Raw genomic sequence first — 27683 nt, forward strand, 5'->3', positions numbered from 1 at the left:
TATCGATCGATTAACCGATTAATTGATAAGCAGCGTTTTTTTAGGACCAAAAGGAAAATTCTTGTCCGAAACCAAAAATGAGTGCAGAAACATAATTGCCTTGATGTATATAACATTAACGAGCGTCAACGACCATCAGCTGGTCACAGACACACACACCTCCCCTCTGCAGTGCTCTATGGAGTCTGTCCTCTCTAAAAGCCCTTGAATATGATGGAATATGATAAAGGATTACTGTGATTATGGTAAACTCACATTTGATATCACACACACCATATCTGTAACTTTCACTAGCCAAAAAATAAATAAAGTTTTCCAAAAAAGCATGTACCCCTCCTCATCCCTCCACTGCACATGTCCAAAAAACATCTCAACCTCGCCTCTCTTGTCTTATCCCCCAAACCCCCAAAGCTGATCTTCTGAAATGTAGTCATTTTTTATGACTTTGACCTTGACTTTTTATCTTATCTTTTTATCTTTTTTATCTTGTCCCTTCTTGTCACTCTTAATGAGAATCGTAGCGTTCTCAATTCTGCCACCTCCAGCGCTGGCCTTCGTCAGCGCCACTGTTTTTCAAAAGCAGAAAATTCTAAAATAGACGATCTACAAGCTCACAAAGTGCGACGCGTTAAGCTTCATTTCATTTGAACTTCATATGTTTTTTCATATGGGTCTATTGCTGACACCAGTCAAAAAAAGAGAAATAATCCAGTACTGTACCTTCCCTCTGAAGACAGGGTCAGAATGCAGCTCAGTGGAACAGGACACACCAGGCACCTTCAGTAAACACTCTGGGACCTCCTGGAACACACATGGACACAATCAATCTGGGAACCCAGAGCTAACTGCAAAGGAAAAACAGCGACCTCTGCTGTTTGTGACTATGTCAGTTAACTCTGGGACAATGACGACGCAGCACATGTGTGCAAGGAAACCGGGGTTTAAGTCTGCCTTCACCACTCCACTTCCGGGTGGTGCGACTACGTTTTCATTCCCACTAACAATATTTCTACACGGAACACTGACACCACTTCTCCCAGAGAACATGGATCGTTTTGGTTATAAGCCCACTTGTTTCTATGATGAAAGAGCTAGTTAAAATGTGAATATCTTTCCGTGGTTTTGTCTGCTCCGCGGACACTATTGTTAAATTAGTTTCGGTTAGTTTCCAGTAGGGAATGATCGACGGACACGTGAATGCCGCCCATTACATTTGATTGGGTAAAGCGCGGCCTGCTTCCTGATCTGAAGGCACGCCCACTCCCACACAGTGTGTACACGTTCTGACGAACCTTCAGGACAGAGTCCAACGCAGTGCAGAATCTGTTCTTGAGAGATTAGGACACAATAAACCACTAGAACCGTTTGTACGTGTTTGGTGTTTGTATGCAACTATGCATATGGACATGGAATAAAGCTAAATAAAATCTCCTGACTGAAAAAGTATTGACGTTTTGGTTTTGTCATTCTAAACCTATGTTGCTGCTGTTCTACATGCAGCCAACCAGTTGAAGAAATCTTAACCTTGCTTTTAGGAGATATCGGAGGCCATTCATGCTTATGGAAGGTGCTTTTAAACATACATTCTATTGCTAGTTTGACCATTTCAAATACTCGATAATCTTAAATGAACTAATAGCCAAAAATAGCAAACAGGCAGCGAAGCGGGCGGGGGAAACCCTTTCTTATTGGCTTTCCATACTTTGTTTGGTCGTATTCTGGTTCTTCATGTCGTAAAATCGTGGCGTTTCGAGAATATTTAAGGGCGTGTTGTTTAAATGACGCTCGGCTTCAGTCGTCAGATTTATCAACGCTCCGACCAAATGTACGCTAGGATTGGCTGTATAGGATCGCTTGATAAATCTCACTTGGACTTTGGTGTAAGGCGAAATATAGGCAAAAATATAAGCCAATTTGTACACTCCATTGATAAATGAGGGCCAGTATGTGCCAAAATGATGATATAGGGGGTAAATCTCAGTCTCAAATCTACAGTATTGCTGAGTAATGGAAACACTATCAGAGATTGTAGCAGTAGTGGCTCAGAGCCTACTGAAGACCAAAAAGACCCGGGTGTTTATTAAGTGAATGTGACTAACCACATAACACAACAAAGGCACATCACGGACGGATCAAAGTCGGATTTCTCAAAACATTACATTACATTACAGTCATTTAGCAGACGCTTTTATCCAAAGCGACTTACAATAAGTGTATTCAACATAGGTAGGGAACGAAAACTACTAATCACCAGAAGTTTTAAGTACATTTCCTGCAAAAACAAGCAACCAAGAGTATACCTAGCGCTAAGGTAAAAGTGCAATATATCAGCTACCTACTTTCTTAAACAGATGAGACAAAAATGGCAAAATCAAATGAGCACGAGCTAAAACAAATAAGTGTATCGACTAAACAAGATCCAATAAAACAATACAAAAATAAAACAAGAGTTCGTACAACTAGTTAACAACAAGTAGGCCAGGCAAGGAGGAAGGATAGTGTTTCCTGAAGAGGTGGGTTTTCAGCCTGCGGCGAAAGATGGGCAGTGACTCTGCTGTCCTGACATCAGTGGGAAGTTCATTCCACCACTGTGGGGCCAGAACAGAAAAAAGTCGTGACCGTGTTGATCGACCAGAAGGACCGTTGAGTGGCGAGGGAGTCAGTCGCCCCGAGGTGGCAGACCGGAGTGGTCGGGCAGGGGTGTGGGCATTGACCAAAACCCGGAGGTAAGAAGGAGCTGTTCCTTTCACTGCTCTATAGGCTAGCACCAGGGTTTTAAACTGAATGCGAGCTGCTACGGGGAGCCAGTGCAGAGAACGGAGAAGGATAGTTGTGTGGGAGAACTTGGGGCGGTTGAACACCAGACGAGCCGCAGCTTTCTGAACAAGCTCCAGAGGTCTGATGGCTGATGCCGGAGCACCAGCAAGGAGGGAGTTGCAGTAGTCCAGGCGGGAGATGACAAGAGCCTGGATGAGCACCTGGGCTGTTTTCTCCGTGAGGAAGGGGCGAATCCTCCTGATGTTGTAGAGGAGGAATCTGCAGGACCGTGTCACTGATGCGATGTTAGCCGAGAACGACAGTTGATCGTCCAGGGTCACACCCAGATTCTTCGCAGTCCGAGTTGACGTCACCACAGCATTCTCAATGGTGATGGCCATGTCTCGGTGAGGACAGCCCTTCCCCGGGATGAACATCAGCTCGGTCTTGTCCAGGTTGAGCTTCAGGTGGTTCGTCGACATCCACTCCGAGATGTCAGCCAGACAAGCAGCAATGCGTGCCTCCACTTGTGTGTCAGAGGGGGGGAATGAGAGGATCAGCTGGGTGTCATCGGCATAGCAGTGGTAGGAAAAGCCATGGGAGTGGATGACAGCACCAAGAGATGTAGTGTAGAGAGAGAAAAGAAGAGGACCCAGAACCGAGCCTTGGGGAACCCCAGTAGTGAGCCTGTGTGGTTCTGACACAGACCCTCTCAGCATCACCTGGTAGGAGCGACCCGTCAGGTAGGATGCAAACAGGGAGAGTGCAGAGCCTGAGACACCCATCCCCTCGAGGGTGGAGAGGAGGATCTGGTGGTTCACTGTGTCGAACGCTGCAGACAGGTCCAGGAGTATCAGGACGGAGGAGAGAGAGTTCGCTCTAGCGGCATGGAGCGACTCCGTCACTGCCAGGAGGGCAGTCTCTGTCGAGTGACCCTCTTTGAACCCCGACTGGTTGGAGTCCAGGAGGTTGTTCTGGTGGAGGTAGGAAGACAGTTGTTTAAAGACAGCACGTTCGAGAGTTTTAGATAGGAAGGACAGAAGGGAAACCGGTCTGTAGTTCTTGATCTCAGAGGGGTCAAGTGTGGGTTTCTTCAGGAGGGGGGTGACTCTGGCAGTCTTGAAAGCAGAGGGAAAGTAGCCAGACGTCAGAGAGGTGTTAATAAGGTGGGTTAAGAAGGGAAGGAGTTCAGGTGCAGAGGACTGCAGCAGAGGGGATGGGACCTAATTAACACCTAATTTTGATGTGGTTTGACACAATCTGATTATTCACAATGCAAAGAGGTAAACTCAAAGAGGTACTGTACCTGTTCTTTAACTCCAGACAAAAAATCGGTGTGAGTGTGTGTGTGTGTGTGTGTGCGCGTGCGTGCGTAATACCTTCATGTCAAACACAGAGGAGCAAGGCAGGACTTTGTCCAGACTCAGAGACTTGTCATAGCTCATCCTGTACATAGAGGCTGTCACACAAACACAAGCACAGTCAAACTGATTGTCAAGGGCAGTGGTTTTCAATTCTTGTTCTCAATGTCAATGTCTTTAAGGCCATGTTTTACGGCCAAACCGGCCGCATACCCCCCATCTGAAAAGATGCTGTGCCAGGCACCCCATAAGAGAAGAGTTGTGTTAAAACTAATTCAAAACTAGCAGTCGCAATGTGACACAGATATTTTTGAATAGCTCAAGTATAAAATAGGATTATGAGTGGTTGAACTGATTGTGATGCTTTATTAACTCGTTTTGCTGGGGACCCCCTGGAACCCCCTCAAGGACCCCAGTGGGTTCCCGGGACCCGGCTTTGAGAACCTCTGGTCAGGGGTAAGCGGGTGGTGCAGGGTTAAAGGTTCCTGCCTACACCACTGTGGAGACTGGGGGTTCAATTCCTCCATGTTGCCCAGAGGGCGAGGGAAGTGGGAACGGGTGGGGCCTGGGTAAGTCGTGGCCCACCCATATAGAAAGCTGGCCCACCCAGTTTTTTTTACGCAATTGTGAAAGAAATAACTATACGTACAATTTCATAATGTCTTTCTTTCTTTCATTAAAACATTTTTCTTTTTTATCGTGATCATCTTGGTTCTTTTTTTTGCTCTGCCACTGGTGCGTAAAAGCAGTGGTTCTCAAAGTGAGGTCCGGGGACCCCCAGGGGTCCTTGAGGGAGTTCCAGCTAAATGATAGATTAGGAACCAATAAATGGACCCTTATGGGTCTGTAACTCAGAGAGTGTACAGATGGCTGTAAATGACCCGTTAGGGTCCATTTGGTTCCATTTGTACACTCTCAGAGTTAAATTAACATTGATTTTACAATACAAATTGGGATCCCAGAGATAGAAATGCAATTAAATGGGGGTCCGTAGCCTAATGCATGTCAAACTGGGAGTCCTTGAAATTAAAAAGTTTGAGAACCACTGCGTAAAAGGACACAACAACCCACAACCGCTTTGATGCGCGAGCAGCGTGAAATTACAACCACCAACAAGCACCTTACGCGGTGAAGTGTAAATGTGTGTTCTGCTGTCTGCAGTGACCGTTAAATTTGTAATTTTTCTTGATTAATATTGTAGTCCCTCAAACTAAGTAGTCCGTGTACAGTATGAAACATTGGGAAGATCTTAAGTGAGGTCTGGGGACCCTCAGGAGTCCTTGAGAGGGTTCCGTAGGCAAAATTTGTTAGCGTCCAAATCAGTTTAACCACTTAAAGCCTATTTTAGCACTAAGGCTATTCGTATAGTATAGTATTTTCAGATGAGGGTCTGTGACCAAATATATGTATATGAATGTATTGGGTCCTTTGAAAATCACTGGTCTTCACACTCCCCAAGACAAAAACTGTAGGAGTTAGCAGTTCTACACAAACATGAGGGGAATTGGCATAACAACTGAAAAGGGAAAATGAAAAACAACCAAACAGTTGTTCAAACTAAATTGATTGTCAACCAAAAGAGTGATTATCTTAATTGCTATCCAAACAAACAGAACACGTAACGCCAGCGGCCATCTGTCTCACGCGCTCCGATATTAGAGGCGTTGACAACATTCCAGTTCCACCGAGTTCATTTCAAAAACTGTATTATTCCTTTGCAGTTAGTTCCCCTCTCTGAGGCTTAAGGCTATTATTGTATGCTATTTCCTTTTTTACCCCCTCTCATTTACATAATTTCACTGAGCTGTGTCCTCTTAATAAAAACAGTGTTAAAGCATGCATATCCAAACGACAAATATTATACTACTATGAAAGGTAAAACAAATAATGTTCCCCCATGCTCAGAAATGCTCCCCTGGCATTTTATTATCACCACACGTGACGCTTTGAGCTTTAATAAATGGAGAATTTTCGAGTGTACCGTCTTGCCCAACCTGGGGTCCAGGACCCCTGGGGGTGGGCTCCAAAGTTCACTGCAAGCAAAACATAATTCACGTCGTTCAGTCGTAGGGGGCAAGGCTTTGTCAGTTGTGTTCTCTTCCCGTGACGATGACAGTACGGGAAGGGGAAAGTCAAACGATTAGTTCTATTAGCTAGTGTTAAAAAACAATCAAAACAACAAATACAAGAAGAGACCCACCTAGAATGAATTCCTGGATCTGGTCAAAGGATTCAAAGGCCATCTGGTTGTCACAAAGCCAGTCAATGATCTGTGGGAGGATTATCACAAAGCTCTGCATTAACACTTGTACTTTAAAATCAGGGGTTCCTTAACTTTTCAGCTCAAGATCCAAAAGATAAATTCCATGTCTCTGCGGGACCCAAACTTTTTTTTCAAATATTTATTTATGGGCTTTTTATGCCTTTATTACAGATAGGACAGTAGGCCGACAGGAAATGGGGAGAGAGATGGGGAATGACACACAGCAAAGGCCGTTGGGATCTCGAACCCGCGACGAGCTGTCAGGGTACATTGTAGCATAGGTGCCTTGACCACTACGCCAGCAGTCTAGGCCCACCTAAGCTCTTTTTAAATAGGGGTGAATAGAAAAGTGAATAGGGTGAACCTTTTCTTGATCGGACAATCTCGAGATTGTCCGATCAAGAAAAGGTTGGGAACCGCTGCAATGAGTGATACATTCAGAACTTATTAGACTGAGTGAAAGTGACAACCGGATGCATCTAACCATTAGCTCATCATACCCACACTACTAAATACTAATGATCATTTCTCCTCCATTTGGAGCATGCAACCATCTTCTGAAAGCAACAACAGTTATCCCCATAATATTGTGACATTATCAATATCAACATATTCAGTCAAACATTAATGTGTGATTTTGACAATATCACCCAGTACTTGACACAAATTAATGTATCGTTACTCATTCTTAAAAGGTCTGGTAAAAGGCCAGAGAACCCGACAATAAGTCATGGCAGGCAGAAAGCAGAGAACTTGAACACAGGGAAGGATTTTCTCTACAAAGCCTCCAGAGCTGTTTGTTCAACAGACACATTAACAAACAGTCAGCTATAGAATGAAGGGAAGAAGACTTGCAGTGCTGGCTCCATTAGGTCTGCCAGCATCAGCTTCACTAGCGTCTCTGTCTCAGGCCTACAGTACCTGCACTCATTAAGTAATTCACCCCGGAACAAAAAAGACCACATTTGCTGCAATCCAGCAAAAGTGTTTATGTATATTGACATTATCATTTAGAGCTACTGCCACAAACAACATCTGAAACATGGTCAGCACTCTGTCCAATAGCCTGTCCTTCTTACTGACAATTTTAAGAAAGACCATACTGGCAGTCTGGCACGATTCAGGCCACTGACCACCACTCACAGTATACTTGACTTTACAGCTGATATAGCAACATACGTTTTTTTCAGAAAACTGTTAGGATTTAGAAGACATTTTGTAGAATCGGCCGCAGGTCTTAATGGGTTATGGGGGACTGTTTTCGTTGCCACTGTCACGAAAATTGCTTGCTCAAGAGTGGGACAATGTGGGGTCTCTGCTCTATTTGTAAAGGTGTCTAGAGACAACTTTGTCTAGAGGCACTATAAGAAAACTGAATTGAACCGTGCCCTACCTTTAGCTCCAGCTGGGGGTCATCTCCCATGTAGACCAGCAGACAGTGGAGGGCGGCCAAGCGCTGGGCGTCAGGCCTCCTGCCGCTGCTGCTACGGCGGGCAGGGTAGATGGGCCGGATGGGTGGGTCGTCTTCAGGACCCAAACTGGGACATATATCGGGGTTCTTCTGCCTGCAGGGTGCGGTAAAGACTGAGTGACTGCATTACAGCTAGGACATTTAGTGGAAGAACTGATGGTGAGAGAGATGGATGACAGAGAGACAGATCGTAGGCATGCAGAGGGAGAAAGAGACATGAATAAATACATAAAGACAGGCAGTGAGACTGTGTTGAAAGTCACAACCGGTAAAAAAGCACCTTAACATGTCCATCACTTAGTAAAAGTAATGATCTAATTCAGTGGTTTTCAACCTTTTTCATGCAAGGACCCCTAAATTTGGCCGCGGATCCCCATCTGAAAATACTTTGTGCCAGGGACCCCAAGAAGCAAAGATTTGAGTTAAAAATGTTCTCTTTAGAAAAGAAATATTCTGTGTGTATATATTCACATATATATGTGTGCATATAAGATATGCACACATTTTCAAGATTTTTCAAAAATAGCGGATCTACAAGCTCATAGCGCAGCACTCGGTGCAGCGCTATGAGCTTGTATATCTACTATTTTTGAATAGCCAAGCTAGGTGGTTAAAATGATTCTGACGCTATGTTAACTAATTTCACCGTGGTCCCCGGACCACTGGTTGAAAACCACTGATCTAATTGACAACTCACTCTGGAGTGCAGGTAGGCGGGTCTCCGTCCAGTATCTGGAAAAGGTAGGCGGGGTTGAGCGCAGCTGTGTAGCCCCGCCCACTGGCCAGATCCAATAGGGAGGCGGTGGACTCCTCGCACCGACCCAGTACCACAGTGCTGGACGCCAGGCCCGGAAGACCCAAGACTCCATCGGAACCTACAGGTTTACACGCACAGATAAAAGACCCAACACTGGCCTGTACCGCTGGCATAGCGGTCCAGGCACCCAGGCTCCAGAGTAGCCTGACAGAGCGTCGCGGGTTCGAGTCCCGATCCCGACGGCCTTTGCTGCATGTCACTCCCCATCTCTCTCCCCATTTCCTGTCAGACTACTGTCCTAGCAATAAAAGGCATGAAAGCCAAAAAGAAAGTCTTGAAAAAAAAAGACCCAGAAATGCCGGTCTGTCGGTCGGTCTGTCCCTCTTTTCCTCCCCAGCCATTCAGGAACGCTTCAGATTTCAACCACCAGGGGCAACAGAGCAGGTCTGGACTTGCTACCATTTGAACCAGCAGTGAATGGGGACACTAACAAACATTGAATTACCTTTAATTCAACTGGTTTAAACATGTGGCGTGTAACTGTACAGGATATGTACTTGTTGTAATTGTGGTTGTGTGGTTCATTATTACCCGCTGTCTTTTGGGCTCTAGACCCAGGAGGTTGCTGTTTTTTTTTGGTTTAGGCTACATCACGGATGTAGGCTATTGCTCTTAGCCCCGGCGCCATCTTAGTTTTTGGGGTTAATTTAGGCCTCTACGGCAGCCAGGAGAGTCCCGATAGCGGGCTACTAAGTTCACATAAGTTTTATGTATACAGTAACATGGCTTTTTTGTAGTTGATTGCATTAAATTCATTTAAAACTTATTGCTGTTGTCCGCTGGAATACATTTAGGCAATTTTGTTGTTATTATTTCAGAGGTTTATTACTACACAAGCAGCATAGTAAATTACCTAAATGTATGAAATGCTGGATTCAAAGCCCTTCTGCCCGAATTCTGTGCAATGACTGACAAGGGACAGGTGAATGTAATCAGACTGGAAGGTTTGATGGTCTAGCCTATACACAAATCTACAACCAAATACCACTATACACAAAATGCTACACACACACACACACACACACACACAAAATGCCTAAAATGATTTATACTTTTAACTTATAAAGTGGTTTGTAGGTGTGTTGCCTACTAGGAATTTGTTCCTTCTGGGTCTGGCATAACCAGGTCTCCTGGTTTTGTTTCTATTAGACAGGTTCTGGATTTGTCTCCATATGGAGACTCGATTTGACGATTTCTCATAAGGTTTGGGGCCTGCTCAGGAGGTGGAACTAACCCTGAGTTCTGGGAAACCCAGAATTATTTTTTTAAATAGCGGAAATAGACAATCTACAAACTCACAATGCATCACACTGCAACGCATTGTGAGGTTGTTGCTATTTTGGGCTTTTTTGTATGAGTTTTCTTTTTTAATTATGATGTACCTCTCCCTGACATACAACGTTAGTGTACGTCATGTACAGCGTGTGTGTATACAGTGACATAGAAGGAAGGGAGTCTTACCGGACAGGAAGAGAGAGTGACAGAGCATCTCCTGTTGTCTGCTGTTGATGCAGTGAAGGAAACACCCAGATACACACACCAGCATGTAGAACCCTGTAAAACACACCAGTCTGTCAGGGGGCTGTGTGTGACTGTGTGACTGTGTGCATGCGTGCGTTTGCAGCCACTCATTTATATAGATATAGATATAGATATAGATATAGATATATAGATATAACTGCTCAATGTACAGTTCTATATTATAAGACCTGATTGAGCGCCTGATCTGGTCTCAGACTGGTTTCATCACAATGACGCAGATGTCGGTTCATTGCAGGATATTCCAGATATTGTGTTCATTAATGAAATTTGAAAAACTGTTAAAAATGTTTTTTTAAATAATGCTGGCCATTTGATCTTTACATGGACATTTGTTTAATTACAGCCAAACTTATGAAATATAAGCCTTTGGTAAAACATCAATGTGTTTTTTTGCCCTCTGCGAGTTAATTATGCATGCGCTTCTTGTGCACATCAAAATGAAATAATGTGTGTGTGTGTGTGTGTGTGTGTGTGTGTGTGTGTGTGTGTGTGTGTGTGTGTGTGTGTGTGTGTGTGTGTGCACAAACCCATGGGGAGAAAGAGAGGATGAAGCTGGGGGTGTGTCTCTGTCTGATGGGGGCTGATGTTGTTCAGAGCTACTCTGAAGGTCTTACTGCAACCTACACACACACACACACACACACACACACACACACACACACACACACACACACACACACACACACACACACACACACACACACACACACACACACACACACACACACACACACACACACACACACACACACACACACAGTCCTCAGATATCTCCTGACCACCTCTCACATTGACTGTTGAGCTGCAGTGAACCGTATGATTGGACAAATGCTATTTCGGGTGATTGACACATACAATAGTATGCGTAGCTGCGGGCGGCCATATATATAATAAGTATAAATAAGGCACAACTCCATCCCCGACCCCTAAACCTAACCTCTAAATGCTTAATCCTAAACCTGACCACTAAACCTAACCTCTAAATGCCTAATCTTAAACCCCAACCTGAATTCTTCCTAATTGTAAACTCCCCGAATAATATTTAACCATAAACCAACATAAAACACATACGCACGCACGCGCGTGCGTATGTGTGTGTATTTTATGCGTGTGTATTTTAGCACACACACACACACACACACACACACACACACACACACACACACACACACACACACACACACACACACACACACACACACACACACACACACACACACACACACACACACACACACACACACACACACACACACACACACACACACCTACCTTTGTGAACCAGGACAATGGTGTAGGTTAGCTCCTGGTTGTCATTTGGAGGCTGGCTGTAGCACACACACATACTTCCTGTAAACATCCACAAGAGGGTGCTGTTACCTACGTCAAAAGACACTTCTGTTTTTTTACTGGTTCAGTGGCTCTGAAACCTTTTCATTTCAAACACCCCCATAATGTACAAATGGAACCTTACTTTGTACACTCTCAAGAGTTACAGACCTGTAAGGTTCCATTTGGAACACCCTCTAGGAAGCCTGAGGGTCCCTGGACCCCACTTTGAGAACCACGTAACTTAGTTTGGTTTCGGTTTTATATTTACTTTACTAGAGTATTTTAGCTCAGTTAGCGAGCCATGTGTTTATTGAAAATAAAGACAGGGCGTAGGTGGGCATCACTGTATAATTATTAGGCATTGTAGTGGAAGCATTAATTGAGACAAATAATTCAAATCAAGAAATGTAATACTATTTACATAAAGATCAAAGAAGTAGTTATTATTTTTGTTTAGGCTCTTACATGTATATTTACATTGGTTTTGATTTAGCCACAACGTACAGTATATCATACATGACATCAAATCACATATGATTGGGACCCTTGGTATGTTTACAGTAAAACAAATCATGATATTCATATTTAACATGCCTTCAATTTCCTCATCACGTGAATCTATCAATTGTCCTTTCTGCTAAAAGCTCATGAGTGTACCCTAAAAAGGGCAAGTTCTGTCTTTAAATAAGCAAATAAACACCTGACTTGGTGCCATTGACAAACTCACTAGCTTCTTGTGTCACCTGTTTTTATTGATGCAAAATCTTGTTTAGCAACTGACTCAGCACATTTCAATAGATCAGGTCATATCATATATCATATTGTCATTTATGTATATAACAGCTAGTATTTCATGAAGGCAAGCTTTTTGGTATTTAAAAGTGTGGTTGATCAAGTTGATTATGTGATTCCCTCATTTGTATTGTAATTGAATTTAGCATGACCTTCACTTACTCTCTTGTTTTCAGGCACAGGCAATGTCAAAGACAGAGGGAAAAGTATGAGATAAATGAAAAAATATTATTATTATTATTATGAAGGCTTTGTGTGTGTGTGTGTGTGTGTGTGTGTGTGTGTGTGTGTGTGTGTGTGTGTGTGTGTGTGTGTGTGTGTGTGTGTGTGTGTGTGTGTGTGTGTGTGTGTGTGTGTGTGTGTGTGTGTGTGTGTTACCTATAGTATTAGTAAACACCTCCATCCTAACCAGCTCATGCTCTGCTCTCTCCTGGTGGTAATGATCAAAGCCCACATTCACAAACCTAGTAGACAAACACAAGTATACAAAGCTAAATAAGTGTAGACAATAATAAGCTACATGCACACACACACACACACACACACACACACACACACACACACACACACACACACACACACACACACACACACACACACACACACACACACACACACACACACACACACACCCATCAAGAAAATGATGGGTGAGCAGAAACCTTGTAACTCCATATTTAAACATTTTTTTCCCCCAGGGGAGTCCCCGTGGACCCCACATGATTTTGGGGGGGTCCCCACATGACAGTGAAGTGACAATTTAAGGACTTTTGAGACCTTTTTAATACCTTAAAAGAAATGATATATATTTTAGAAAAGTAATCAACAAATTATACTATATACTATAATAAAAACTGGTCAAACATTGGCCAAATTGTCAAATAATATATTTTTTTTAAATACCCGAACAACAAGCTGACAACGCCTCACAACACAACTATTTTCACAATATGTTATCTGTGGAACCAAGTCAAACTAAATGTAATGCCTACAATTCCAAGTGCTTGTTAGGGTGGGGGGTCCCCAGTTCAAATATGATTATTTTGGGAGGTCCCAGGTTCAAATATGATTATTTTGGGAGGTCCCAGGTTCAAATATGATTATTTCTGGGGGTCACAGCCTGAAAAGGTGGAGAATCACTGCTCTATGCCAACAGCTAATTGTCTCACCTCATTGAAGGGAAGGGATTTGGGGGCAGCTCTATTGTCAGCTCAAACTGTTAAAACAACACAAATTTACTCACAGAAATGTATATTTTACAACATTTTCAATTTGTAAAACATCACAATGAACGTATTTTAGTCAAATCAAATAATATAATCATAATCATAAAATCTAATAATATACTGTATATTATAAAAAAAATTTAATATAATAATAATAATATTATAAAAAAGTTTAAAACAATTCATGATATGTTGGATGTCTTACCACAGTCTCACAGTTATGGGTGGGGTAGAACTGGACCGCTCGTAGCATATATTTGTCCTGTAGGTTCACATAATAATAATAATAATATTATAGGTTCACATTATCACATATAATACCAATATATTTCACTTTATAGCTCATTATCACACATAGAGTGCCGTGCTAGGAGCTTGTATCCTACTATAATTCTAGTAACCTCTGTCTGTAGTGGTGAGTAGGTGAGTACGTGAAGCTACCCGGTTCTCCTCAGTGGCTGGAGCAATTGCTCTGATTTTGCACACAGCCATTGACCATTACCATCTGAACTTAACTGTGAAGCCCGTTTTTCAATTTCACCAAATCTCAGCTTCTTATTAGCGTTTTTGTGTCAAACACTGTCGCCATGGTTACGGGGCTGCCGGGCTATGGGACGAACTGCCTCCCGGGTTGCCAGATCATGTGCGCATATCCCCCCACGGATGCGTCGACCGGGTATGGTCTAGTATCTGCTTTTTTTATATAGCCAAAGAAATCTTAAAATGAGACAGATGCGTCTTAATGGATTAAAGTGGTTGACATAATTGCTATGACCTTGTTGAATCACATGGCTGTGACACCAGCATCTCTCATTGGTCAATGTACTGGTTAACTGTGAACAGAAGCTTGTTCTATATACACCACTGGTTCCCAAAGAGGGGTCCGAGGACCCCCAGGGGTCCTTGAAGGGGTTTCCAGGGGGGTCCCCAGCAAAATGTGTTACTATAGCATAAAAATCTGTTAAATCACTTAAAGGGATATTTCACTTTAAAAAGAAATTGTGTAATTTTATCGTCTACTCAGGCTTTTGTGAGCACCCTGGACAGTTTTTAAGTTTATTTTAATGATCAATCAATCGATTGTGGGATCAATGGAACCAATGTCAAGTTCCTATTTATTGGTGAAAGTATGACTTTTCAAGGTTTTATATTGTTTGTTTTAGATTAATGTTATTCTATTTATAGTGGATCATAGGAATAGACTATGTGACAACCAGGAATAGTTTGGTGACCACAGTAGAGACTGTTGACAGCCGGAATGTAGACGGCATCCCGGGATCAGTATGGGTTAGCACCCCAGGCTGTGTCTTCCGTGAGGAAGAAGCCCAACAAACCCACGGTGAGGCCTTTAGGAGGGCCATTCAAGCAATCCGCAAGTGGAGCCTGCAGTACCACCACGACCCAAGGAACCATCACGCCAGAAGGAAATGTTTGGATCGGGGCGGTGCACCGGAGCTGGTGCAGCGCTCAGGTCCTGCACCTGGTGAGACGAAGGAGGAGCCCGGCCAGGAGACAACCTACAGAGCCTAGTCCCTCCACGTGCCAGAGCCTCCCCGAGTCCCGGCAGAGTACTTCCGGAGGAGCGGACTGAGTGGCCCTGTCTTTCCCTATAGGACTGACCGTGGATAGCTACTGGGATGTAAGTCGGGGCTTGATCAACTCTGGCTGGGTCACCTGGGTGGGGGTGTATGTTGTATGTTGCGAGACCCGAAACACCCGATGACCCCTGGCTACAACACTGATGATATGTCCCAGTTGCATCCATTTTTTCTTTATTATGGTATCATTCAAATCGTATTTTTTTGCCAATTATTTGGGGGCCCACTTGCAATATCCTCACGGCCCACGTGTGTGTTTTACCTTTTGTGTGAGGTAGTACAGTCTTTGCGCGTGTCCATCCCACTGCACCCAGCTGATGTCTTCTGCTACTCTGTCCACTGCTTTAGACAAACGGTCTGGATTCACCATCACCTAGTTTCCATTCAATACTCACACACACACACACACACACACACACACACACACGCACACACACACACACACACACGCACACACCAGTACTAGTTACAAATATGTCCCTTTTTTATAATGGTTATAGGTTATATCACATTAACACGCGCACACACACAGTCAGTCACACAACAAGGTCAGTGACGCAGACTGTGGACATGACAGAGAGAAAGAGAAGGATTGTTTAGAGTTATTTCACTCCAACAAAAACAACGAGGCACAATGTGCGATGTGTATAAGTCAAAGTGATGTTGTTTTTGCTGTTATTAAACAGAGACAATTTTGAGCACTTAAATATATTACCTGTATCTGTAATAGTATGTGCCCCTTACAAGATTTGAGTTGTTAAAATGTTTCAAAAAATATTCCAAGTAAGAATTTTCAAGATGTGTTTGAAAATAGCGATCTACAAGTTCACAACGCGGCTATTTTCAAATAGCCAACATATATATAGGTGTTAAAGTGGTTGATCACATTTTTTAAGCTATATTAGTAATCTTTCCAGGGAGGACCACCTGGAACAATCTCAAGGACCCCACTGGCACTTTGAGAACGAGTGGTGTGTACAGAAGCCTTACCACTCTGTAGCCCTCCTGTTTAGTCAGCAGAACATGGTACTGATCCGCATCTGAAACAAATCACACACACACACACACACACACACACACACACACACACACACACACACACACACACGGTTGCAGCAAAATACGCTTTCTACAAAAACCTTAATTCAACAGGACTGTTGCAGAAATACTGAGAACTTAAAAGCCTCACTATGTAACTTTCCTGAAAATGAATAAAATGTAATGTTGTCCAATCTGTATGGTAGAATATGTTAACTCATTGAGTGCTATTCACGTGTTTCACGCGTTTTACCGCTATGGTGCAACGTGCCAATCGCGTGTTTCACGCGTTTTACCGCTATGGTGCAACGTGCCAATCACGTGTTTCACGTGTTTTTGAAAAAATAGTAAAAAAATAAATAAATAAATGTTCAGAACCAACAAGATATCATTATCTGAAGATTTGCAGCTCCATCCACTCCTTGTTTAATTTATAACTGAAAAAGGCTGTATCTCGCTTCCTAAGCACTTTTTTTTTTACTTCTCTGGCACTGGGACAACATAGCCAGAAATAATTCTGGTACTCAGTGAGTTAATACAATATAACTTATACAATTGGGGTGGTTGTATTTTGTCTCCCAGTCCCTGCTCTTCGGCGACATTTATATCGTGTCAAAGGTCATATCTCACCTAGACACATGATCTGGCATGAATGTTGACCTGCTGGTCAGGATCAATTTATCCCCTGAGCAAGCAGGCAGGCTCTATTAGCTCAATGGCAAAAATGTCATCACTTGCGCAGGAAACCGGGTACAAATCCGGCGTAGAAGAGGAAAGTTACATAGTGCAGCTTTAAAGACAGGTTAGTAGAGCAGATAAGGATTTATTATTCATAATTATTCAGGGAGAAAGAGAAAAAGAGAGAGACTCACATCCATCCTCAGCTAGCAGCAGTAAGTGACTCTCCATCACTGTGGTCTTGTCTGTCTCTGGGTAGAGAAACTGGAAAACAAAACACAGCGCAGCACTAGTCAGTATCTGAATGAGTATTTCTGTAAAAAAAATACCATATCGGTGTCAATACATGTCATTGTCTATTCGCAGCTTTCATCATATATAAATGTAATTTAGACCGTTAATTTATTTATTTTAGATTTTCATTAAAACATTACTTAATGTTTCATAGACGTTTGAAGATTCCTCCAATCTTTTCTCGGGGGACTCTTTCGGCTAGAATTCTCAAATCACATCAGTGCTTTAAAATGCATAACTACGCATTGGAGTGTTGATTTAATCTATCACAACCAAGTTTCAAGTCTCTGCAGGTAGATTTTCATACCATATATTGAAATCAATGGAATCCAGTGGTTTCTTCAAACAAACATTTGGAAAATTTGGAAAATGGTTGGCACTTAGCCAGGAACATTTTTAAATGGAAAAAGTGCCATCTTTTAAAGTTTAAAAGATGGTACTTTTTCAGTTTTTCATTCGTCTGTGGAGTTGACATTACTCTAGTTCCCAAACGAGACCCACATTTTGTTGTCTCTTGTATAATCGACTAACCACTTGACCCTGTATTAGACTTTGTTATATAACGGTGGGGTAGATCGCTATTTTCAAAAAGGCAATGTGTATATACATAGGTTTAACTGATTTTGATGCTATCTTAATTAATATTGCTGGGGACCCCATGGAACCCCCCCACCCCAAGGACCACTGAGGGGACCCCACTTTGAGAACCAACACCTATTGTTATATAAACTGTTTTGTTTTGTTCTTCCCAAATTAAGCATGCAAACAAACAGGAAATGGTGAGAGCAAGAGAAGGTTAAGACAGCACAGTGCACTCCGTGTTTCAGCTATTTAAATCCAAGACATTTTAACCCATTAAGACCTGGAACTGTGTCATTTTTAGATGTGAGCTAAAAAGCATTATTTTACACTTTGGGCTATTCAAAAATAGCAGATATACAAGCTCATAGCGCAGCACCGAGTGCCGCGCTACGAGCTTGTAGATCTGCTATTTTTTTAAAATCGTGAAAATGTGTGCAAATCTTCTGAATATATATACTTTTAAAGCAAACATTTTTAACTCAAATCTTTACTTCTGGGGGTCCCTGGAACAACATATTAATGGGGGTCCGCGGCCAAATACATATCATTTTGGGGGTCCTTGACATGAAAAAGATTGAGCACCACTAATATAGAAACATACATTTTTCAGAAAACTGAGATATAGGAGACATGTAGAATCGGCTTCAGGTCTCAATGGGTTTAAGACCATCTACAGAATGGACGCTATGACCCATTTCACCGGTGAAATGTCAACACATCTCACACTGTATCTACGGATGCAGAGAGAGGGCTGAAGTAAAACCCATGACCTGCCACGGAAGACGGTACAAAATAAATTGAACCGTGAGCAGGGGAAGGTGCACAACTGAAATATCAACCTGTTTATAGACTTTGATGGGGACTAATATATACACACACACACACATTTGTATTACAATACTTGTGATGACATTAAAAAAAACGCAGGGCATCAGAAGCGCTGACTGCACCGGGGTGTCTTTACTATAGAAATGCAGATCACATGGATTAAAGCTTAATACAATCTCTCGAAATGTTTGTATATAGCCAAGTCCTAATGTGCGATTTGTGAAACATTATGAAAGGAGCCCCCCCCCCCCTCCAACACACACACACAGATTACCCAAAAAAATACACAATATGTAAAGTGATGATGTTTTAGTATTATTGTTCTTGCTGTTCTACATACTGCCAACCAGGTGAAGAAATCACAGATTGAGGCTTTAAACCTGCTTTTATATGAACAATCCGAGACTATTAAGAGTTTATGGAAGATTCTTGTGAACATATTGCTAGTTTGACCACTTTAAATGCTGTAATCTTAAATGAATAGCCTGTCTACAAGCTCGCGACGTATTATGAGCTTGTAGATCTGCTATTTTTGCTGCGCAACGTGCTGCCATAGAAGGCATGCTGGCTTCTATGGAATCCAAAATGACTGAAATCAGTCATGGCGACTGAGAACTTTAATCATCCGTGTGTGATCTGCTGCTGGGGCTTCAATAAATAAGAGATCCTGTAAGGACAGAGTGAGTGCTTGTGATCTTTTCAAAGATACTGGCCCTCATTTATCAACGCGGTGCAGCCCGAATAATGAGCGTACGGCGTAATCACCGCACCTTTCGGCATTTATCAATATATCCTGACGTGGGCTTCATCCTACCGTAGGCTGAAATCTCACGTCTGGTCGAGACCAGTTGTTGACGTTGGCTGCACCCGTTTATTCCATTCTAGACCTGGGGAGCACCATTGTCTGACTGTCTGACAAGCATCTGGACACATAATCCACTCCTAAATGTGTATATCTACACTAATAAATAATTGCTGTGAAAATATATAATTTTATAAAGTAATTTAAACAAACTGCTTTAACAGTCATCCAGATAAGATTGTAGATCTGTCTGTATTGAAAATAGCAGATCTACAAGCTCACAAGCCAGTTGCATCGCGACGCGTTGTGAGCTTGTAGATCTGCTATTTTCAAAAATATACGAGCGCTTTTGCGCCGGAGTCCCGCGGTCGGGACTCACTCCCGGCCACCTTTTCATGGACAGTGAGGTCTACAAACTTACAGTAGCTTGTCCTATGTTATGGAGTTATGTCATAGAGAGTTATGTAGCCTACACAACCTGGCTGGGTTAAGGATATAAACCCGACGCTCCAATATTAACGTGGCGGCACGGAATCACTGCATTCCGCCCGAGTCTCATGTACCGCTACGCTACGGACACGGACATGAAAGACAAAGTTGGGCGGGCGCGTGTGTGTGTGTGTGTGTGTGTGTGTGTGAGAGAGAGAGCGAGAGAGCAAGAGAGAGCAAGAGAGAAAGGCCTGTGCGTGTGCGGCGAGGCCAGCGGGGGGGGGGGCAACCTATGTTTCTTATTGGCTTTTCATGTCTTTGGTCGTATTCTGGTTCGTCTTCATGTCGTAAAATCGGGGCGTTTTGAGAATATTTAAGGGGCGTGTTATTTAAATGACGCTCGTTTCAGCCGTGACATTTATCAACGCTGGGACCAAGTGCACGCTCGGATCAGATGTGTAGGATGCGTTGATAAATGTGACTTCGACGTTGGTGTACGGCCGAATATATGGAAAAATATACGCCGGTTTATACGCTGCGTTGATAAATGAGGGCCACTGTATCTGCCAGAACCGTGCAAGCGATAAACGTGAAGTGTGAACTATTCAACTGACGAGTGCTCGCGTTCTCTTTTTCAAGACAGCCTTTACCAGTCAGGCGCTGCCTTCTAAAAAAAACACTACCCCTAACCAGTGGTGGAAAGTAACTAAGTACATTTACTTGAGTACTGTACTTAAGTACAATTTTGAGGTGTTTGTACTTTACTTGAGTATTTCCAATACTTTTACTTCTACTCCACTACATCTCAGAGGCAAATATTGTACTTTTACTCCACTACATTTACTTGAAATCTTTAGTTACTAGTTACTTTTCAGATATAAACTATGATATAATAAAACATACATTAACCACTTTAGCCCTATTTTATACATAGGCTATAATAGCCGATCTACAAGCTCACAACGCGTCGCATCGCGACGCGTTGTGAGCTTGTAGATCTGCTATTTTCAAATATTTAGTACTTTTACTTTTGGTACTTTAAGTACATTTTGATGCCAATACTTTTGTACTTATACTCAAGTATTTTTTTTATTCTGGACTTTTACTTGTAACAGAGTATTTTTATATTGCAGTATTGGTACTTTTACTTAAGTAAAGAATTTGAGTACTTTTTCCACCACTGCCCCTAACACACACACACACACACACACACACACACACACACACACACACACACACACACACACACACACACACACACACACACACACACACACACACACACACACACACACACACACACACACACAAAATACCTGCACTCTGATCCTGCAGTCTACTGCCTTCAGGACTCTCGTGTTGTTGATGGGATAAATCTCTATGAGGAGAGTCAGACATTTTGATACTACAGGGAGAGAGAGAGAGAGAGCGAGAAAGAGAGTCAAAGAAGAGAAAGAGGAAATGAAAGGTTAGGTAAAGAAATGGACAAACAGAGTGATGAATATACAGTGACATATTAGATAATTAAACATGCCAAATTAACGTCAACTGAAACATCAGGCAAGATATCTAAAGGCACTGGTTTATATTAAAAACTATCTGAACAGCAAACACGTCTGTCTCACACAGTGTTAATTTTGACAGCAAATTTAAAAAAAAAACCTTAGTCTTTTAGTCTTTTAGTCTTAGTCGACAAAATTAACACTGGTCTCACACTGTATCTCAAAGAAATTAGAGACTTTTTGAGAGAGAGCTAGAAAGAGAGAGAAAGTGTGAGTGAGTGAGTGAGTGAGTGAGTGAGTGTGTCACCTGGTTTGAAGCGCTCCCCTGCACCAGTCCTCTGTGCCAGGCTGACGGCTGAAAGACAACATGCAAACCAACAGTGTGTTGTCTCATATCACATAGTTTATGCTGTATAGCAGTGGTTCTCAAACTTTTTCATGTCAAGGACCCCCAAATTGACACTTATTAGCCCGCGGACCCCCATTTGAAAATATATGCCAGGGACCCCCCATAAGAGAACATGTTTTTATGGCTCTAGCAGTGATTTTCAACCATTTTAATTTCAAGGACCCCCGGTTTGACATGCATTATGGCTACGGACCCCCATTTAATAGCATTTATATGCCTGGGACCCCAATTTATATTGTAAAATCAATGTTAGATTTAACTCTGAGAGTGAACAAATGGAACCAAATGGACCCGTTAGGGTCCATTTGGTTCCATTTGTACGCTCTCAGAGTTACAGACCCATAAGGGTCCATTTGGTTCCTACCCATCATTTAGCTGGGGACCCCCTGGAACCCCCTCAAGTACCCCTGGGGGTCCCCGGACCCCACTGTGAGAACCAATGCTGTATACTGTAAAAAAAAAAAAGTCTGCCAATCTACCGAACTTTTTTCTTGCCCTGTAACCTGTATCTTAACTGCTGTGCTGTCTTTGGTGACAGAATTTCCCCAGCGAGATCAATAGGGCATAGCAGTGGCGGCACTGGCGGCCATTCTGTGGTTCCACAAAAAAAAAAGCCCATTCGTTTTTCCCATAGAGATTTCCAAAAATATTTATATCAATTATTTTAAGTCATGATGTTTGAAGTTTATTTACAAATTTGCTTGGGTGGATAATTTATTATGAAAACCAGATCCACTCTCCCCTATGTTATCTAGTACAGTAGTTCTCAAAGTTTGGTACGGCGACCCCCAGGGGTCCTGGAGGAGGTTAGAGCGGGTCCCCAGCTAATGATTGGTTAACTGTGAGAGTGTACAAATGGTACCAAATGGACCTGTGGGGGTCCATGGCCTAATGCATAGTAAACTGCGGGGGTTCCTTGAAATGAAAAATCTTGAGAATCACTGATCTAGTGGGAACTGATCCTATAAGCCATTGGTTCTCAAAGTGGGGTCCGGGAAACCCCAGGGGTCCTTGGGGGGGTTCTAGGGGTCCCGAGCTAAAGTAGTTAACATAGCATTATAATCATTTTAACCACTTTATCCATTTATATGTTGGCTATTCAAAAATAGCAGATACTGTATACAAGATCACAGCACGTCACTTCCTGCCGTGCTGCGAGCTTGTACATCTGCTATTTTTGAAAATATTTGAAAATATTGAAATAATTTACAACTTTTATTCTGGGGGTCTCTGGCACAAAACCTTTTCAGATGGGGGTCTGCAGCTAAATATATATCAATCCTTGGCACGAAAAGATTTGAGAAGCACTGGTATAAGTAAGTGAGGACCACAGACAAGGTTCTTAACCAAGCCGTCTTCTGGCACAGTGTTTATTGCATTTTCAAATTTTGACACAAACGATGTGGACCAGATGGTTTCAGGTTAGGCCTGCTTTCTCACTGAACTGCTGACATTTAAAATGGGTCTCCTCAGGTGTAAAAAAGCCTGTTGAAAAGTAGTTGGATTAGAGAGTAAATGTCTGAAGGACTCACCTAGCAGAGTCTCCTCCTTGTTAACAGAGCAGCTGCTCACACACACCTGCTTGTCAAATGTATACAGGAGCTGTAGGGGAGCACACGCACACGCACACACACACACACACACACACACACACACACACACACACACACACACACACACACGCCTCTTTGTAATACTATACTACTCCAACAATTTTGTATGCCAATTTTATGAATGGCATTTAAAAAACAAAATTCATTCATTTTTAACCCTACAAGCTCTCAACAGCGCAACACGACGTGAGTTTGTAGATCGGCATTTTACGGTGCATGACAACTAAAGTATGAATCAGGCATAACTCATTTGGCCCTCTCAAGTATAGTAATACACACACACACACACACACACACACACACACACACACACACACACACACACACACACACAGACATCACATATGTATGACAAATGTTACATTCTATATACATACATACAGACATGTGCAGGGCAGGCAGGGTGTGGCAGAACAAACATATTGTATTTCCCCTTCAGCATTATAAAATAGAAAAGCTGACTCTTGGAGGAACAAAAAACACACAAGAAAACCTGTAAGTGCATTCCTCTTTAGAGGAATTGAGAGAGAGAGAGAGAGAGAGAGAGAGAGAGAGAGAGAGAGAGAGAGAGAGAGAGAGAGAGAGAGAGAGTACCTTGTTCTGTTTTGTATTAGGGTCATATTTTCCAATCCTGGTGTTTCCTGTGGTTCCCTATCCGAACACAAAACAACATTAGAACAGAATAGAAGAGCATTTATGGTCTACAGCGGTGGTTCTAAAAGTGGGGTACGGACGTCCGGGGACCCCCAGGGGTCCTTGAGGGGCACCAGCACGAAATGTGTTAATATAGTACAGTGGCTGACTTGCCAGTCTCCAGGCTTTCTTTAGAATAGGTTAGACACATAGATAGCACAAATACTGTCATTTTTAATAAAGTGTAGCACATTGGCATAGACACTATGGCACATTAGGAGGCCATACATTTAGGACTATGTCTATGTGTTTCTGATAATATCATTGACCGCTCATTTTTAACAGCATGAACAGCTTCCACCCAGCTACCATTAGACTGCTGAAGAAGCCATGATCACCGCCTGTCATCAGGCTAGACTTCTTGGGACTTTTTGCTCTTCCTCATGGACCTACTTGTGGATTATACTGTATATACCAGTGAGTTACCTTATGTGGTCTATGAGGTCGAACCTGACACGCGCCGATACTCTGCACCTTAATCCCAAGTACAACGCTCTGATATGTATTATTCTTGCGTCTTAACGAACGTCCATATCATGTACAGTATATATCTTAATCTTCTGCTATGGTCACGCATCCTTATGTCTAACCTCAGGTACATACCACACCAGATAGATATACTATGTGTAAATATGTAGATACATTGTTGTTTTTTATTGATATTTCTCTCTCTTCCCCTTGCTCCCCCTGCTCCCGCTTCTTCCCCCTTTTTATGGAAATAACAAAAAACGATGGAGCTTTCTTGCACAAAAACGAATTGCACCCACTGTTTTACACCAGTAAACATGTGATGTGACAATAAAGATGATTCTGATTATTTTGTATGTCTGTGGCGAAAACAAAGTTTGACGAAAATGTCCATCACAAGTGGTGATGACCCCTGGCTTAATCCGTCTCTGACTAGACCAAACAATGAGTGTTTTTCCCATGCAGGCTCTGTCACCATGAGGCTCCATGCTACATCGCTGCTGGTGGGGCAGAAACCTTGTACCTCCATATTTCAACCTTTTGAGTTTTTTCCGTAAATGAATGCCCTGCACCGTTGTGCAAGAGGGTCATATAAAAGTAGCGGGGAAAAAACGATCTACAAGCCTACAGCGTGTCGCATTGCTGCAAGTTGTGAGCTTGTAGATCTGCTTTTATTCTTTGCTACCTTCAAAAAATTAATGCATTTGTACGTTTTATAAATATTGAACCAATGAAAATTATCAACAAGGGCTCGTGACTGAATAATAACTACATTGGATCCATTGGAACACAGGTTCTTTCTCCCCCTCATTTCCTGAAAAGTAACAGTTTTGGACATACAAGGTTTTCAACCAGCAGCAACGACATGTGAAATGACACACTTGACCTGCCGATTGCCCTGGTCGACCCCACTGACCCCACTGATTACCGTGTGAGCCTGAAGATAAAAGGGCAGCTACACTGATGTACACACAGAAGAATAAAGGTGCCAACTGGAACCAAAACTGATTCCAGACTAAATACTTATAATAATAATAATGAATACATAGGCTATTTGGCCACGGACCCCCCATCTGAAAATATGTTGTGCCACAGGGACCCCCATACAAGCTTCAAAATATTCAAATTTTCCCACAATTACAATTACAGGTATTGTGACACAAAGCAATCAAATACAGGCGATGACATAAAAGACCACTTCACCAATTTTCAAGCCATCTTCATATACAGTACTTGGTCCTAACTAATGCTCATTATATTATGGTACCATGTGTCTACTGTGTCTCAGAGGAGGGCTGTGGACAGTTCAGAAACCTGCCTACCAGTGACATCAATCATCGGTAGGCAGGTTTGGTCATTTCAAACAAGATTTCAAATGTTTTATTTTGTTTTTTTTTATTAGAACAATAGCCCTGCTGGTCATCCCCAGACCCAGATTATGTATTTTATGAGCCATTATAATCTGTATTAAAAGAAGATGTCAACAACTTTACCTTCCAACAGTACAGGACTCCTCCATCTCTTTCTATGTTGAGGATGCGAGTGTCCACCAATCCGGAAAATTCTACAAGATCACAAGATGAGAATGGCATTAATTTGACTGTATATGTGATGGATGGATGAATGAATGCACAGCAGTGGTGTGTAGCAGACAGTAGTGGGTGGCAGGTCGGGCTGCCTTACAGTAGCTACAAAGCTGAGTGACTGTCCTGCCTCAAAGTGTCAAATTGTCCTTGAACAAAATATTCAATCCCTTGTTCTCTTTCAACCCAGTCATTGTGAACAGTGTCAGTGTAAATGCTACTAATTTGAGTGATTTCTCCCATTTCTTCTCCTGACATATTAAACAAAAATGTGTGTGTGCGTGCGTGCGTGCGTGCGTGCGTGCGTGTGTGTGACGCCTGTAAGGTAGCAGATAGTTCCTCTGTTGTAGGCTACATTCCCATCCCATTGTATAATGTTGAACACATATAGCACACATAGCAGCACGACTCAATGGAAACAAAGCAATACTGACTGACATCATATCTGCGTGACATATATTGGACATTTGGACATTTATGGGGGGGGTTTTTCAGCTTCAAACAGAAGTTGAAACATAATAATAATGTAGCTTGAATTAATAGTGTTTTTCGTGCAATGCAGGAGACATCTTACTATGCAGTTAGATTGTGCTGATTTAGCTGTAGAATATAACTCTCGTAGACATAATTATGATTCTGACGTAGATTGAAAACGTCAGAATCATAAATACGTTTACGAGAGTTGTATTCTACAGCTAGTGCTGATTATCAGCTAACGTTTAGGTCAGTCGTGGTTCTCAAAGTGGGGTCCAGGGACCCTCTGGGTTTAAAAAAAACTTTTTTTTACCTTTCACTCTGCCATCAGATGCTTCTTTCCTGCAGAGATCTGTCACCACATCTCTCTGTAGGTCGAAAGTCGGCTGGATCTTCAGCATGAATTCTGTTCCACCTCGTTGGTGGTTCTCCTGTCTTAAGAAGACCACGTCTTTCTTTCCCAACAGCATTTATCCCTGTATCCCTGTGATCAAAATGTTTTGATCACTCAATAAAGTGTTGATCATAAAATAAAATACAATTTAAATGTTTGATCACTCAAGTCTGAGTTAAACTTCCTTGTTTTAGTCATTGTCGATACATTGTCGCCACCACGGTACAATGTATCAACCAAGGCAGAAGCGACACCTTGCAGTGTCACAGCTCTCTCATGTGACAGAGAGAGACGCTCGTAAAAGTTCCAACTTTTACGAAATGTCTACTTTGAACTGACCCAAATCTGTTGCTTTGTGCTGTCCCTTGTTCAATGACAACACGCGGAAATGTTTTCAATTCATGCTGGTGTGTTTAATTTGTTCTGCTCTGTCGTCCCTCCTTCCTCCAGGGCCAGCGGGGAGCTTGGCTATTGTGAAGCCGACAGAAGCGTCACTACGACCGGAATGGAATGTCTCACCGCCCCGCTGAATGGATGGCACACACACAGACAGACACAGTCGGTAACCAGAAGCATCGCCCCAAAACACGCTCGCCCCAATTATTTTTCTCGGACCCCTCGCCCCCAGCGGTTCTTGTATTCTTGTATGTTTTACTAAAGATAAGGTTAGAAATAAGTTTAGGTTTTGGCATAGTTTGACTGAGGTTAAGTTTAGGAATAAGGTTAGGTTTTGGCAA

General features: G+C 42.5%; 1 protein-coding gene across 3 annotated transcripts in view; it reads right to left on the reverse strand.

Moving 5' to 3' along the window:
• Positions 1-27436, reverse strand: part of gsap (gamma-secretase activating protein) — a 98812-nt gene extending 71376 nt beyond the window's left edge. For 2 of the 3 annotated variants that reach the window (XM_084049436.1, XM_084049438.1), the window contains exons 1-20: positions 26866-27436; positions 25989-26059; positions 23929-23985; positions 23254-23323; positions 21620-21667; positions 21127-21215; positions 17070-17139; positions 16150-16199; positions 15422-15532; positions 13767-13823; positions 13505-13551; positions 12714-12799; positions 11484-11561; positions 10739-10831; positions 10131-10223; positions 8550-8727; positions 7775-7946; positions 6319-6388; positions 4137-4216; positions 721-801 (exon numbers count right to left, since the gene is read on the reverse strand). In XM_084049436.1, the coding sequence (XP_083905562.1) occupies positions 721-801; positions 4137-4216; positions 6319-6388; positions 7775-7946; positions 8550-8727; positions 10131-10223; positions 10739-10831; positions 11484-11561; positions 12714-12799; positions 13505-13551; positions 13767-13823; positions 15422-15532; positions 16150-16199; positions 17070-17139; positions 21127-21215; positions 21620-21667; positions 23254-23323; positions 23929-23985; positions 25989-26059; positions 26866-27022 (1758 nt within the window). In that variant the 5' untranslated portion in view covers positions 27023-27436. The remainder of the gene's footprint in view (positions 1-720; positions 802-4136; positions 4217-6318; positions 6389-7774; positions 7947-8549; positions 8728-10130; positions 10224-10738; positions 10832-11483; positions 11562-12713; positions 12800-13504; positions 13552-13766; positions 13824-15421; positions 15533-16149; positions 16200-17069; positions 17140-21126; positions 21216-21619; positions 21668-23253; positions 23324-23928; positions 23986-25988; positions 26060-26865) is intronic. The other variant, XM_084049437.1, reaches the window with a different exon arrangement.
• Between the last annotated feature and the right edge of the window lie 247 nt (positions 27437-27683).

The sequence above is a fragment of the Gymnoscopelus microlampas genome (assembly GCF_963454915.1).
Source record: "Gymnoscopelus microlampas genome assembly, chromosome: 23".
Classification (NCBI taxonomy): Eukaryota; Metazoa; Chordata; class Actinopteri; order Myctophiformes; family Myctophidae; genus Gymnoscopelus; species Gymnoscopelus microlampas.